The following is a 16,452-nucleotide window of genomic DNA, read 5'->3' on the forward strand; positions in this document are numbered from 1 at the left end:
TGTGGTGTCCTTATTTGGCTTTGGTATCAGGGTAATGCTGACTTCATAAAATGAGTTTGGGTGTGTTCCCTCCTCTTCGATTTTTTGGATGAGTTTGAGAAGGATTGGCGTTAATTCTTTAAATATTTGGTAGAATTCACCAGTGAAACCATTTGGTCTGGACTTTTCTTTGTTGGGAGGTTTTTGATTACTGATTCAATCTCCTTATTTGTTATTGGTCTGTTCATATTTTCTATTTCTTCATGATTCAGTCTTGGTAGGTTGTATGTTTCTAAGAATTTATCCATTTATTCTAGGTTGTCCAATTTGTTGGCATATAATTGTTCGTAGTAGTCTCTTATGATCCTTTGTATTTCTGTGTTATTAGTTTTAATGTCTCCTACTTCATTTCTGATTTTAAGTATTCTCTCTTTTTTGCTTAGGTCAGCCAAAGGTTTGTCAATTTTATCTTTTCAAAAACCAGCTCTTAGTTTTGCTAATCTTTTCTATTGTTTTTGTAGTCTCAATTTTATTTATTTCTGTTCTGATCTTTGTTACTTCCTTCCTTCTGCTAACTTGGGGCTTAATTTGATCTTCTTTTTCTAGTTCCTTAAGGTGTCAAGTTAGATTGTTTATTTGAGATCTTTTTTCCTTAATGTAGGCATTTATCCTGATAAACTTACCTCTTAGAACTGCTTTTTAAGCATCCCATAGGTTTTGGTATGTTGTGCTTCCACTTTTGTTTGTTTCAGGATATTTTTTGGTTTCCCTTTTGATTTCTTCTTTGACTCCTTAGTTGTTCAGGAATGTTTTAAAAAAAATAATTTCCACATATTTGTGAATTTTCCAGCTTTCCTACTGTCATTGCTTTCTAGTTTCATAACATGGGGTCAGAAAAGATACTTGGTATGATTTCAGTCTTCTTAAATTTGCTAAGACTTGTTTTGTGACCTGTCATATGATCTATCCTGGGGAACGTTTTGTGTGTGCTTGAGAAGAATGTGTATTCTGCTACTGTTGGATGGAATGTTCTGTATATGTCTGTTAGGTCCATTTGGTCTAAAGTATTGTTTACCTCCAACAATTCCTTGTTGATTTTCTGTCTAGATGTTATACACATTGTTGAAAGTGGAGTATTCAAGTCCCCTACTATTATTATATTGTATTATATTGTCTGTTTCTTCCTTTATATCTTTTAATATTTGCTTAATATATTTAGGTGGTCCAATGTTGGATGTATATATATTTATGATTGTTCTATCTTCTTGATGAATTGACCCCTTTATCGTTACATAATGACTTTCTTTGTCTCTTGTTACTGTTTTTGGCTTAAAGTCTATTTTGTCTGATGTAGGTATAGCTACACCTGCTTTCTTTTCATTTTCACTTACATGGAATACTTTTTTCCTTCTCTTCATTTTGAGCCTATGAATATCCTTAAAACTGAAGTGAGTCTCTTGTAGGTAGCATATTGTTGGGTCTTTCATTCTTATTCATCCACCCACTCTATGTCTTTTGATTGGAGAATACAATCCATTTACATTTAGAGTAATTAATGATAGGTGAGGACTTACTAATGCTAGCTTATTGTTCTCTGCCTATTTTGTAGTACCCTTTTTCCTTTCTTCCTCTCTTGCTGCCTTCCTTTGTGGATAGATGATTTTCTGTAGTGGTATGCTTAGATTTCTTTTTGTTTATCTTTTGTGAATCTACTGTAGGTTTTTGCTTTGTGGTTAGGATGAGGCTTACCTAAAACATTTCATAGATATGACAGTGTATTTTACACTGATAACAACTTAACTTGATCATACACAAAAACTTTACCCTTTTATCCCCCTTTTTATGTTTTGTTTTTAAATAATGTTATTTATTTATTATTTTCCCCCAAAGCCCCAGTAGATAGTTGTATGTCATAGCTGCACGTCCTTCTAGTTGCTGTATGTGGGATGCGGCCTCAGCATGGCCAGAGAGGCAGTGTGTTGGTGCGCGCCCGGGATCCGAACCCGGGCCGCCAGCAGCGGAGTGCATTCACTTAACTGCTAAGCCATGGGGCTGGCCCATCCCTTTTTGTTTTTGATGTCACAATTTACCTCTTTTTATATTGTGTATTCATTAATAAATTATTATAGCTGTATTATTGTTAATACTCTTGTCCTTTAACCTTTATACTGGAGTTAAGTGGTTAACATTCCACCATATTACAGTATTAGTGTATTCTGAATCTTACTATATACTTACCTTTACCAGTGTGTTGTATATTTTCATATGCTTTCATGTTACTAATTAGTGTCCTTTCATTTCAGCTTGAAGAACTCTTTTCAGCATTTCTTGTAAGGCAGGTCTAATAGTGATGTAATTCCTCAGCTTTTGTTTGTCTGGAAGAGTCTTTATCTCCCCTTCATTTCTGAAGGACAGCTTTGCGGGGTAAAGTATTCTTGGTTGGCAGTTTTTTTCATTTAGCACTTGGAATATATCATCCCACTCTCTCTTGGCCTGTAAAGTTTCTGCTGAGAAATATGCTGATAGCCTTATGGGGGTTCCTTTGTAAGTTAAAAGCTTTTTGTCTCTTGCTATTTTTGAGATTCTCTCTTTGTCTTTGATTTTTGACAGTTTTATTATAATGTGTCTTGGTGAGAATCTTTTTAAGTTGATTTTGTTTGGTGACCTATGAGCTTCATTATCTTGGATATCCAAATCTCTCCCCAGATTTGGGATGTTCTCAGCCATTACTTCTTTTTTTTTTTTTTTAATTTTATTTATTTATTTACTTATTTTTATTGTGGTAGCATTGGTTTATAATATTATATACATTTCAGGTGTACATCATTATATTTCGATTTCTGTGTAGATTACATCATGTTCACCACCCAAAGACTAGTTACAACCCATCACCATGCACATGTACCTAATCACCCCTTTCACTCTCTTCCCTCCCCCCCTTCCCCGCTGGTAACCACCAATCCAATCTCTGTCTCTATGTTTGTTTCTCGTTGTTTTTATCTTCTATTTATGAATGAGATCATATGGCATTTGACTTTCTCCCTCTGACTTATTTCACTTAGCATAATACCCTCAAGGTCCATCTGGGTTGTCACAAATGGCCAGATTTCATTGTTTTTTATGGCTGAGTAGTATTCCATTGTGTATATATACCACATCTTTATCCATTCGTTCCTTGATGGGCGCCTGGGTTGCTTCCAAGTCTTGGCTATTGTGAATAATGCTGCAATGAACATAGGGGTGCGTGTAGCTTTACACATTCGTGTTTTTGTGTTCTTTGGATAAATACCCAGCAGTAGAATAGCTGGATCGTATGGTAGTTCTATTCTTAATTTTTTCAGGAATCTCCATACTGTTTTCCATAGTGACAGCCATTACTTCTTAAATAAGCTTTTTGTCACTTTCTCCCTCCTTCTGCTTCCAGAACTCCAATGATTCACAAATTGTTCCCTTTGATAGTATCCCATAGGTCATGTAGGCTTTATTCTCTTTCTTTCATTCTTTTCCTCTGACTGGATAATTTCAAAGATCCTGTCTTCAGTCTTGCTAATTCATTCTTTTGCTTGATTAAGTCTGGTGTTGATGATCTCTGTTGCATTTTTCATTTCATTTATTGTATTCTTTAGCTCCAGAATTTCTATTTGGTTCTTTTTTATGATTTCTGTCTCTTTGTTAAACTTCTAATTCTGTTTGTGTATTGTTTTACTGATTTCTTTGAATTATCTTTCTGTATTTTCTTGTAGCTCATTGAGTTTCCTTAAAACAGCTATTTTGAATTCTTTATCTGGTAAGTTGGAAATCTCCATGTCTTTGAGTTTGGTTACTGGAGGAATATTGAGATCCTTTGGTGGTGTTATGTTTCCTTGATTTTGATTTTGTTTTTGTTTTTGGTGAGCAAGATTGGCCCTGAGCTAACATCTGTGCCAGTCTTTGTCCATCACCGTACAAGTGTGCCCCTTTACCCCTTTTGCCCTCCCCCCACCTCCTTCCCCCTGGGTAACCACCAATCTATTTTCTGTATCTATATGTTTGTTTGTTGTTGTTGTTGTTTTATCTTCCACATATGAGTGAAATCATATGGTATTTGTCTTTCTTCGTCTGATTTATTTTGCTTAGCATAATACTCTGAAGGTCCATCCACGTTGTCGCAAATGGCAAGATTTCATTTTTTTTATGGCTGAGTAGTATTCCATTGTGTGTATGTATGTATGGTAGTTTTATTTTTAATTTTTTGAGGAATCTCTATACTGTTTTCCATACCACCAGCAGTGTACAAGAGTTCCCTTTTCTCCACATCCTCTCCAACACTTGTTATTTCTTGTCTTTTTAATAATAGCCATTCTGACAGGCATGAAGTAATATCTCATTGTGGTTTTGATTTGCATTTCCTTAATGATTAGTGATGTTGAACATATTTTCACATGCCTGTTGGCCATCTGTATATCTTCTTTGGAAAAATGTCTGTTCAGATCCTCTGCCCATTTTTTAATTGGATTGTTTATTTTTTTGTTGTTAAGTTGTATGAGTTCTTTATATATTTTAGATATTAACCCCTTATCAGCTATATGATTTGCAAATATCTTCTCTCAATTGGTAGGTTGTCTTTTCATTTTGTTGATGGTTTCTTTTGCCATGTAGAAGCTGTTTAGTTTGATGTAGTCCCATTTGTTTATTTTTTCTTTTGTTTCCCTTGCCTGAAGAGACATATTCAAAAAGTTACTGCTAAGACCAATTTGACTGATTTTCTGTGTGTGCTCACTAGCCATCTGCCAAAGCCTTCTTGTGCAGCTGTTGGGAGTGTGCACAGGGGCTGGCCATGGGGTGGGATGGTAGTTGGGTGAGGCACACAAAGAGCTGGGGTGCTCTTGGACCAGTTATGGGGATTTGTGGGTGAGGCATTCCCAGTATCTCCTGGGCAGGCTTCTTGATGGAATCTGCAGCACGACTAGGATCTGTGTCCCTTTAATGTCCTCCAAGAGTCCTGTCTGCTGCTCTCCCAGACTCTTTCCAGTCCCAGCCATGGAGCTCCTGATTTAGTACTCTGATGGGGAAAGAGAAATGAGCCCCTTTGGAAGAATTCCACACAGCTTTCTAGCACTGTCTCCCTTTCACCCAGAGGATAAATCACAGGCCAAGGAAGATCTTTCTGGGCCCTAAGCTGTGCTTCCTTGGGGAATCAGTGACATGGGTAAAGTCAGACTGTTCCTCTTCCCCACTCCAGTGTGTCCAAACTCATATTTTTTTGCTCCAACGGAGTCCTGAAACTTCTCTGGAAGCCTGTACTTTCACAAAAGCTCTGTCCTCTATGAGAGATTGTCTAAATCAGTATTCTCCAGGGGCTCCCCGACTGTGGCCAAGAGGGCCTGGAGCCAGCTCACAGGCCTCTGCAGGGTTGACAGCCAGGACCGAGGTCTGTCTGCCTACTTCCCAATGCTCAGGTAGGCAAGACTCTTCCCAGATCCCTTGGGATATGGTGCCGGATCCCACAGCTCCCTCAAAGGCACTCCTATTCGTGGATGGATGCTGAATATTTTGCTGTTGAATTGGGGGACAAAAGTGATGGACATCTTTGTGCTGCCATGATGTGGATGTTCCTCTGGAGGAAGCTTTTAATTCCTTGGATTCAAGGTGCTAGTTTCAGCCCAGAACACTTGAGTTAGTGCTTGTGAAGAGCGGCTGCAGGGACTTCTTCCCCCACGTTCTTTCCCTCTCTGGTCATGTGTTACACATTTTCAGTGTGTAAACATTGGAGGAAAGTTGCAGGCTGAAAATTGCAGTCCTAACTCTACAAGGATCATTTGGTGTTTCTAAAGAGGCAAACAGAGTCCAGCCCAATCTCCGAGAGGCCGAGCTGCCTCAGAGATTAGATGCTTTGTGTTCTGTGGAGATGAGACCATGGGCCTCTATCCTAAAATGGAAGGGCAGAAGCAGGAACCGTCAATAGGGAACAGACCAGTCAAGAATCTGGGAACAGATCTCCAGTCTGTACTAAGCCATATCCACTGTCTTAAGCCTTTTCAGGTTCAAGATCAGTGCTGTCACTATCCTCCTATCCACCTTCCTGGACCCTTCTCCCAACGACCTGGGCTTCCTCAGGCTGGCCCTTTAGGCAGGGGTGTGCTGGAACTAGCTCGCTTTGGCTCACGAAAGCCAATTGTTAAATCTTCAGGAACTTTGCAAGCTGGTTGTTAAACATGGCCATTACTAAAAATTAAATTATATAAACTTTACAGTGTAATAAGCTGTACTAAAAACAAAGTTATTAAATACTCAACACTCATCACTTCCTAATTACTTTACTATTATCTATGCTCTTGAGGTTATTTACATCTGTGGTCTTTGTATAGTGGAAATACTATATTATGGTGGCTACTCAGCACCCCTTCCCAACTCCCTTTTCAGTGACATCACATTGGTAGCTTAAAATTGGCCACAATGTTAGTATTTACCACACGGAAATCAGCAAATGCTCAAATCGGGGCTTTTCGGCATACCATGCTTTTAGGTGACTGCACTTGACCAGAGATAATGGAACAAAGTACATCAAATCTGTCTCTTCCCAAACTAGCCCATGGTAGTTATAGGCCGTGCATGTAGAATGCCTGAGAGCTATGCCTGTGCTGTGTGGGAAACTCTTGACTAGTTAAAGGTTTTTAACTATGAGGACTTTCTTTGGCTTGATAGCTACTTAGGAAGAGGTTTGAGTCATCATTTGCTGAAAATTGCTTTTCATAACTTTATCCTGGCTTACCTTGACATCTGGTGTTTACTCCAAACTGAGATTTCAAGGAAGGGCAGTTGGAGGCCAAGGGCGGCTCCTAGAGACAGATGGGCAGAGCGTCTGCTTTGGCATCATCCACGGCATGGGGAGCAGTGGTCTAAGTAGGCACCATTGACCTGTGGGTGGGCAGAGCTTGCCAGCTCAGCCAGGCCTTTGGCATCAGGCTGAGGGGATCAAAGCTGGCAGTCGTCACAATGAGGGCGCTCTCATTCTGGAGTATTGTCACCCAAAAGGAATGGGTGACTGTAGGGCTTTTTACGTGGAAGCATGAATGGTACAGTGCATATGTGTCTATAAATGGACCTGCTTGGGAAGACAAGGCCACTGCACATATGGATTTCTAGCAATCTGAGCCTTATGTATCATCATGTAGATCGTTACAGGAAAAACAAGAACAACAACAGAACTTTCAGTTTTGCTCTGCAGTATAAGAAAATTGAAGACACCTTTATGGTGGAAAATACCCCTGTCACCTGGAGGATAGATAGCAGCCAGAAATCAATGCCTTTTTATTATGCAAGTACAAAAAGTCCATTAAATCAATTAATTTTTCCAGAGAACAGACACACAAAGATGCATTTGAATACTCCTGCAAGTTCATATTTCAGAACAGTGTTTCTCAAATCAGAACAGTTATTTGAAAGAAACCCAAAGGAAAAAGCAGACACTTCCACAATATGTCCTTGCTCTGTTGCAGTCCATAATTGTGAACTTTTGTGAATTGTCACAACCCGGGATGAATGATGGGGATATAACAGGTTGTAGAATTGGAGAACGTTAAATCTTTGTTCCTAATGGCAAAACATGTTTTTCTCATTTTCATCAGAATGTGTGATCCATGCCATTTGAAATCAAATTCCAAACACAATGAGCTGTTAGTGTAATAGCTCATTACTAACAGCGGTCTTGTAAATAATACATTCCTATCATGCACATGCAGCTCACCATGAAGCCAGCAAAAGGTATTTCAGGCCATCGAAGTTTCGTTGCGCCAGTGTGGCTGTAGATTAGAAGGACATCTCCATGTGAACCAACGTGGATGCCAATTTTCCCTGCCGAGAGTGAGGCTGGCCGTCTCTTCCTGCACATATGGTAGATGGATTGGTTAATCAGCGTCTGCTGAGTCTTGGGCCTAAAATTACAGAGAAGCCAGAAAACTGCAGCTACGCAGCCTTTGTTCACGCGTGCAAACAAGACAAACAGTCACTTGTTATTTGGGGAAAAAATTAAAATGTTTATTTTGGACTTTAATAATAAAGTGTCGATGGCTTTATAAAACAGCTGTGTAAATCCAGTGTTTCACAGCTAGTATTATTTTGAGGGGACCTGTAAAGAAAAGAATATACATGGAAAAATTAATTTTTAAAAATTCCCTTTGTATTTCAGCATTAGGGAGAAAATAAAGGGAGCCTCACGTTTATATTTCAAGCACACGTTTGAAAACAAATGATTTTAAACTAGAAGACACATGTGAGAATAAATAGTTTAATACCTTATTTTTCTCTGTGTCATTTAAAAGACTAAGCATTATTGTAGCTTAATTCTCTGCTTTAGTAGGTTAAAGTAGTGACCATGGTCTCTGACTGGGCATTTATGGATGATGCTGAGTTCCTGGGCCTAGGGAGTACCTATGATTGTTGAGTTCTTCCACTTCCTGAGTGGAATGGTTGTCTTAAGAAGTAAAGTCTGAACACCTGAGGGACAGGACCTGGTAAATGCTGGTTTCTAAACAGAGTTGTCAGAGTCAAATCAGTCAACTAGAATTTGCTTAAATCAACAGAAATTATTTATGTGAAATTTATTTGTTTTTCCTTTTTTCCCAGTTTTATTGAGATATAATTAACATGTAAGTTTAAGGTATACAACATAATGATTTGACATATGTATATATTGCAAAATAATTACCACAATAGGATTAGTTAACCAAAGAGATATACATTCTCTCTTGCTCTCTTTTAAAATTTTAAGTGCTTTCCTTGCAGAGAAGAATGAAATACAGAATTATTGAAAGGATTTAATAAAGAATTTCAATCACAGTCATCTCTTGATGTGGAATATGATAGAATTAAATTCCGTTGTTAATTTATAATCTTTCAATAGTAATAATAGGTGCAAATCAGCTAATTACTTATTAAAAGATAACTTGTTTCCTCTACTCACAACACTTCTGACACTAAATGTTTAGGATTTTTCCCACACCAACCAATTCTTCAGCTCTCTAGATACCAACTGGATGTCTTGCCTCAATTCTGACACTACCTGGAGTTAGTGCAGACCCCAGGGGTTAAGGGCTCAGGCCTACAAGACTGCCCCCATTTCACACGCCAGCCACGGGTCCCAGGTGGTCACCTGTACTTCTAACTGACTAGCTATAAATCAGGGGTTCCCACAACCCCCTTCTTGAGTTTGATAATTTACTAGAACGGCTCACAGAACTCAGGGAAACACTTTACTTACTATTGTCGGTTTATTATAAAGGATCAACTCAGGAACAGCCAAATGGAACAGACGCATAGAGCAAGGTGTGGGAGAAGGGGCATGGAGCTTCCATGCCCACTCTAGGGACACTACCTCCCAGCACCTCAATGTGTTGACCAACCCAGAAGCTCCCGAATCCCATTGTTTAGAGGTATTTATGATGGTTCCATTAATGATTGATTGTATCATTGGCCACTGGTGACTGAACTCAATCTCCAGCCCCTCTCCCCTCTCTAGAGGTCGGGGGATGTGGCTGTAATCCAACTCTCTAATCACATGGTTGATTCTTCTGACAACCAGCCCCCATTCTCTGAGTCACCTTATTAGCATAAACTCAGATATCATTGAAAGGGGTTTATTATGAAAAACAAAAGACACTCCTCTTAGGAAATTATAAGTGTTTTAGGAGCTTTGTGCCAGGAACCAGGGATGAAGACCAAATATATATTTCTTATTATATCACACCATTACACTCATCTTCCCACCTGTGTATTCCTCATCAAAGGCCTGCAATTATGGGGACCATTGCAAGAGGTTCAGAACCAGGTATCTGTTAGGATGCTTGGGGGTGAAGCATTTGCAGATCAGACCCACATGGTGAACCAGTGCTATGAGTTTCTTCACTCGAATGTTCCCACCAAACCTCTTTCCTCACATCTCCTCCCCATGAGACCATTCAACCAGATAAATAAGTAAATTCAAGAAAATCAAAGAGTTCCTACCTGATAAAGAGTGAGTGACCATGAACTTTCTCTGAATCAAGGGTCAATCAGATGGACACTGGAACAATGCTGGTCTTACTGAGAACTGTGCATGGTGGAGGGGAGGAAAGTGGACAGGAAGGCTAGGCTTACAGCTGGATAATAAAAGGGACATGGGGCAGGCAGTCTCAAGTTAAATTGTCTGGGCAAAGAGGGTACATGCTAAGTTCCAAATAGTTTTCCCTCAAGAATTCTCTGGCAACTTCCTAAGTTATGTATCTCCTTCTAGGATAGTCCACAGTGGTTGTTCACTGGACATTTTTTGAGCATGTTTTGTGTGGCATGCATTATGCCAGACGCTAGAGCTACCAGAGGAAGACACTGCTCCCTCCCTTAAATATCTCAAAAGACCTGCTGAACTACCCACCACCCTCATGCTCTAGGCTCATGGAAGTTTCAGGATGAGAATTCACTTGAGGTCTGATAGAGTAATGAGATGTTTTGGATGTTTCAGGTGGAAGGTGTAGCTGTCGGGTTCATGAGTGTGTGCTCAAGAGTGAACATGCAGCTCCTACATGAGTGCTTTGACCTGGGGCCCTTCCATGGACTCTGCATCCCACACCCCGATGACGTTCTGGAGCCACCACATGAGCTAAGCGTTCAAAGAAGTCAAGGTACAGTGGCTGTCACTGGAGCACGTCAGGAGTTAAATCCATGCCTTATACACAACTGTGCGTTTTGCTAAGGGATGGAACTACGTGGCTCATTTTATATCTCCTTCTTCAATTCCTTTTAAGGAATAGTTCCTATGATTAACCACAACCTTGTGCGCATATTTAGGAGTACAGAGAGTCAAAAGTGCACAGCTATAGTTAGACATAGTGGCCTTGCAGCTTAAGGTTTCCTAAATTCAGAATGTCTGCCTTCAGAACGTTCATTGTTAGAGTAGACGTAAGTTATGGTGAAATAATTGGTAGCACTTCAGGATTTTACTCTCACACACACACATGCACAGCACAAAGCCTAAATATAGTAAGTTAATTTTTCAAGTCAAGAGCTTGAGAATTTCTATATGTCATTAAGTTTTAATCCCAGCAATTAGTGCTTCTGTGTTTATGTCTTTGACGAATCATTATGTAGCACAGGTCTATTGCAAGTAGTGTTTTTTAACTTGCTTAACTTATTCCTAGTGTCGGGGGAAGAGGGAGAATCTCCCTCTGCCCTTTCCCTTAAGGTTCTTCTGGCTGGCCAAATAATCAACAAGACAGGTTAGCAGGAGAAAATAATACCAAGTTTAATAACATGTATACATGGGAGAAGCTCAGAAATGAGCAACTCGTCCCTCTGTCTAAGCTGCTTGCTTAAGTATTGCAGCTAAAGGCGAGGAGCGTGTTGGGGGTGGGTAGTGGCCTGGGACTTCAGAGGGCAGAAGGACAATTCTTTTCAGGGTCATCTATTGATAATTTGGTCAGGGAGAGATAGAGTTTTTTGATAAAAGGGGCTTGGTGCCCCTCCCATTGTAACATCTATTTTACATTATCTTTATAGCCATCCTGATAGAAGATCTGTTCCAGGAATGAGCCACCATGTCAGATTCTTTAGGCAGTTAGTGGAGGAGGTCAAATATCCTTATTGTCTTCAGCTCGAAATAATCCGCATACCAGAGTGGTGCTTCCTGGGGCAGCTTGCCCTGAGCACCATCACTAGTCATATGAAATAGTAAAATTGATTTTAAAATATTGTCTGTATTAGGATCTTCACCAAGTGAAATTAGGTAATCTCAAACTCTGGTATTTTAATTTAATGGGGTCTTACTGCATCCATGGGTATCTTTGCCGTTAAGTGTTTTGGTTCTTAAATCAGATGCAGACCGAGTACGTTAATTCACTTCTCTAAACTTGGGTTTCTTCATTTGTAAAATGGGCATAGGAATAATACCTCCCACATGGGGGGATTGTGAAGTTTCCCTGGGATTACCTGTGTTAAGGGCTTTACTCAGTGTGTCTCGAGCAAACTTAGTGCCCAATAAATGTTGTCATCATCTTTAGCAATTATTATTTCTTTGTGATTGGCCTTTTACCTTCTTGAGTCTTCCCAGGTTAAAATTAGGGCATTTTGAATTGCTGTGCTTTCTTGCATCTGAAAGAGTATATCAGGGTTGTTCAAAAATAGGAAAAGGAGCATGTTGTATGGTGGCAAAGGACTTATCAATCTAAACAAAGGCAGGTGTCGATTTGGCTGATCTTATTCCCTGGACGGGAAACCAAATGCATGGATATACAGAGCTCATCTGAATGTTCACACTCTTTACAGAGATCTTGCAGAGCCATAGATGGAGAGGTGTTTCCCTTTTGTACTGATGGCAACACTCTTCCCAAAAGAGAGATTTGAGGTCATTATTGTTTAATAGTGAAGGCTGGCTCGCCTATGCTTCTCAGTGAAGAGATATTGAAATGTTCCGAAGGCACTTTTCAGCATGAGGCAATCCTGAACCATAAGTTATCACTGTCATTTTCAAATGCATAAATTCTTTTTTGAAGGTGGCATTAAACAGGTGTTATGGCTCAATTTTCTCATGTTTAAAGGGAGGTAAAACTAGTATCTAATGCAAAGAGTTGTTGGGAATCTAATGATGTGCTTAGCTCAGTGCCAAACACAGAGTCAGTGCTGAAAAAATTTGTTTTTTTTCCCCTGTGACTATTGGTTGTTATTAAAAATAAGTTGAAATGATATAGTACTTTCCAGTGTGTTCCTGAGTGGCTCTGAGGCTACTCATGTTCCATACATAGAATGAATGGAAAATTCCTATCTTAGAAACTTTATAGGGGGAACAAAATTCAAAATTTAGGCTGAACCCTGGACTTAAAAACACACATAATCTAGTATATCTCTGTCTAGCAAAAGCCCACAGAGATGTGGAAGCTGAAAGAAGTCCTGCTTCTCTCTACCACCTTTAATATTTTTACTTAAAATTAGTTGATCTAGGACAGAATGCTAAGTAAAGGAAATGGGAAAACTTCTCTTATCTTCTGTGCCTTGTTTGTTTTTGAAAATTTAGCTTTATGTTCACTGATACAAAGCTGATTATGAAATTTTCACCAGGGAGCACTATTGTAGAGTTCCAAATAATTCAGGGATGGAGTCACAAATCATCAACAGCTCATTATGTCTAAGAAAAGAGGCATCAGTACATTTTGCTGCCATCTTCCAATCAGCAACAACAAAGAATGAGGCTCTAGAGAAAATTCTAAATGTGCTATGATCTACTGTTCATTATTTTTTTTGATGGAAGTCTCAAGTTAAAGGAAATATAATTTCTCTAAAATTCTTGTTTCAAATGGGCACACCTCATTGTACCTTACACCTTGTATTTTGTTTAGTACTTTTTACTTTTCAAAGGATTTTTGTGTATGTTATCTCATTTCATCCTCATAACTTGATGTAGGAGAGCCAGGACAGCTGATACTGTCTCCTTTTTACACCTGTCCGAGCTCACACAAGGTGTTGAAGCTCATCAGGGCTGACCCAGAACCCAGACCCAGCCCTTTCTGCTTGGCAAGATGACTTTTTATCTTGGATAGATTTGACTGAAAACTCCAATGTATCTACTACACTAGATACATGATCAGTTTTTTTACTTCACCAAGTTATTTAATGAGTTATCAGTTTAATGAGTTTTCAGTGACCCGCCCATATCCGTCATGCTCTGCACAACTTCCATCCACTGGGATCTTCACCTCTGTGTCTGTGGGATTCACCAGAACTGTGGAAGGCCACTCTGCCCTACCGGCCTGCCCTGTGTGAGAGGAAGGCTGGTAGTGCCAGGAAGTTAACACTACAGGAGCAACCTCTGCTTCCCTGTCTCACTCCTTTCTCCCCTGCTGCTACTTTCTCAGTTACCTCTCAAATGAACAGCTGTAGTCGAATCCTTGACTCTAGGTCTGCTTCTGAGGGAACCTACACCAAGACACTGCCGGTCTAGTGTTTTCCCACCAGCTGTGAAAACATTTATTAATACACAACTGACAGGAGTCAGAGTATAAATACCCCAGCTCCCTCACCCCTCAGGTGGGGTAACTCTGAGACGTGAGTTTTGTACTGTTTCCAGAGTTCCTCCATGGGATTAAGTTCCAGCTGTCCACACTGGTAACCTGTGTAATGACGTGTTTTATTAGCTGCCTTCCCTTCCTTTTCTCTTTTCCTCACCACTTTACTGGTGCTTCCTGGAATCACCTCCCAAATAAACCACTTGTTCTCAAAGCCTTGACTCAAGGTCTGGTCTCTTCTCACCAGCTGTGAAACTTGCGATTTCACGCCAACCTCAACCCTTCCAAACAGAATAATTTCATGGCTCAACATTGTTAAGCTTGTACCGTGGCCCTCCTTTTTTAGCTACTTAGATACATTATGATCAGCCTGTTGTCCTTCACCATTTCAGCCATATCAGAAGTTTCCATTGGATTTAAAAAGTTTAACCATGCGCATTCAATTTGCATTTTACTTGAATAATTTGTATATATTCCCATTTTTTTAGCCACCCATTTGGCATCTATAACCTGTTACACACACTTGTAAATTCTGGTTTTTATCTACCAAACCTTGGAACTAAATTGGGACCAATGGGAGCAAAGTCTAAGGATGCAGATTTTTTTCCCAGTATAAGAAAAATCTAGTAAAAGTTTAATTTTTTATTTAGTGGAGTACCTAGATTAGAAATAGCAGTTTCCCTGAATATTGGAAGAATTTGTAAAGAAACAGACATAGATGCTCCATAAAGGGCTTTCTGCTTGTGTGGGAGATTGTACTAAATGAGATCCAAGATCCCCTTAAATGCTGAGAGTCTCTGAAAATGTAGTGAACACACCTTGGGATATTCCATATGCCTGGCAGTTTATGAATATTTTCCCTTCAGTGACAATAAACTGGCTCAAAACAGGATTTTTTTTCCAGTTGGCCCCACCACTTGCTCTGCCTGGCATTTGCAAATCAAGCTGTGTCTTTTGTTCACTGCATCATCACAATAAAGACTTTGGAGTCAGAATTGAGCAGCCAATTTTCTTGATGATGCATAAGGCAAAATGGGACACAGCCTGCATTTCCACAGCTATATTGGCGTTGCCACATTTACTAGTTAAAATAAAAAAATAAACAAAAAACAAAACTTTTGTCTATCATGTAGGCCAGTGTGCCCTGGGGAGCAGGAGTCTGTTTTGAAAGAGCCCTGTGAGGTTCAGATCTGTGAATCTCATTACACACCCAGGGCCCACCATACAGAATCTCTGTGGAACGTGATGAGCCCTTGGCAGGGATAAATATAATTTTATATAACAGAATTGTGGGCTTTCAAAAAAATAACCAATGTAGCCCCTTATAATCAACCCACCCAGGAAAGGTGCTTCTTACTACACATTTAAAAGGCCCTTCAAAATATAATTTTCATAACATTTCCATATAAAACACAGCAATGTTACCTTTTAAATTAAAAAAAATTACTCTTGTTGGCAGGAAATGTTTCTTTATGTCTATTTAAATTTCTTTTCATTGAACTTAATTTGCTTCTTACCTCAGATTCTCTCCTCTGTAGGGGGAGGAAACATCTGGAACCTCTCTCTGTTACTGCACAAAGTGAGGGTTCTTTGCCCAATGTGCATAAAATAAGCCAATTATTACAGCATCAGCTTTTGAGAAAAGAATAGCTTTATTGCAAGGTCAACCAGCTAGGAAACAGGAGACAATGCTCTCAAGTCTGTCTCCCTGATCCAGGGCTTGGGGCAAAATTTATGGGGTGAAAGGCAGGGCCATCTGAATTGTGGAGATAGATGATTGGAGGTAAGGAGAGGTGAGGTAATTGATGACCTACACAAGTGTAGTCAGGCTTCATGGCTCTTCACAGGATGCAGGTTCACAAAATGAAGTGTTAGCATGATCTGAGAGTGGAGTTCTCAGCCTCTTGGCATCAAAAGGGTCACTTATCAGGCTTTTGCACAGGCCCAGTTGATGGGTTGGTGGTCTCAACTTGCCTGAACTGGACAAGGGGTCGACTCTCAGTTCCTGAAAAACAACTCTTAATTACTCTGTTGATAAGATGGGGTCAGTTGAAATGGTCCCATTGGGCCCGCGGTTACATCTCCATGTACCGGAGCTAAGAAACAATGGCTAAATCAAGTCTTATTTATTGTGTATCAACTATTTCCAGGTCTTTTAGCCTCCCTTCTTTAAGGTTCTATTTTATATGCCTGGGTTACCTTCTATTTTACTTTATTCTTCTTTTAACATGGATTCCAAATATGAATGAAACACTTGTCTACAGAACATAGCAGTATGTCTGCCAAAATATTTGTATTATATATCTCAGAACATACATTTTATTTATTTATTTATTTATTTTTATAATTTTATTTATTTATTTTTTCCCCCAAAGCCCCAGTAGATAGTTGTATGTCATAGTTGCACATCCTTCTAGTTGCTGTATGTGGGACGCGGCCTCAGCATGGCCAGAGAAGCGGTGCGTCG

At 39.6% G+C, this 16,452-nt stretch overlaps 1 protein-coding gene across 1 annotated transcript in view; it reads left to right on the top strand.

Moving 5' to 3' along the window:
• The window catches only part of CFAP61 (cilia and flagella associated protein 61), a 286,840-nt gene that overhangs the window by 49,333 nt on the left and 221,055 nt on the right, over positions 1 to 16,452 (top strand). Inside the window, exon 7 of the mRNA XM_058563317.1 lies at positions 10,454 to 10,613. Within this exon, the coding sequence (XP_058419300.1) occupies positions 10,454 to 10,613 (160 nt within the window). The remainder of the gene's footprint in view (positions 1 to 10,453; positions 10,614 to 16,452) is intronic.

The sequence above is a fragment of the Diceros bicornis genome, chromosome 19, assembly GCF_020826845.1.
Source record: "Diceros bicornis minor isolate mBicDic1 chromosome 19, mDicBic1.mat.cur, whole genome shotgun sequence".
NCBI lineage: Eukaryota > Metazoa > Chordata > Mammalia > Perissodactyla > Rhinocerotidae > Diceros > Diceros bicornis.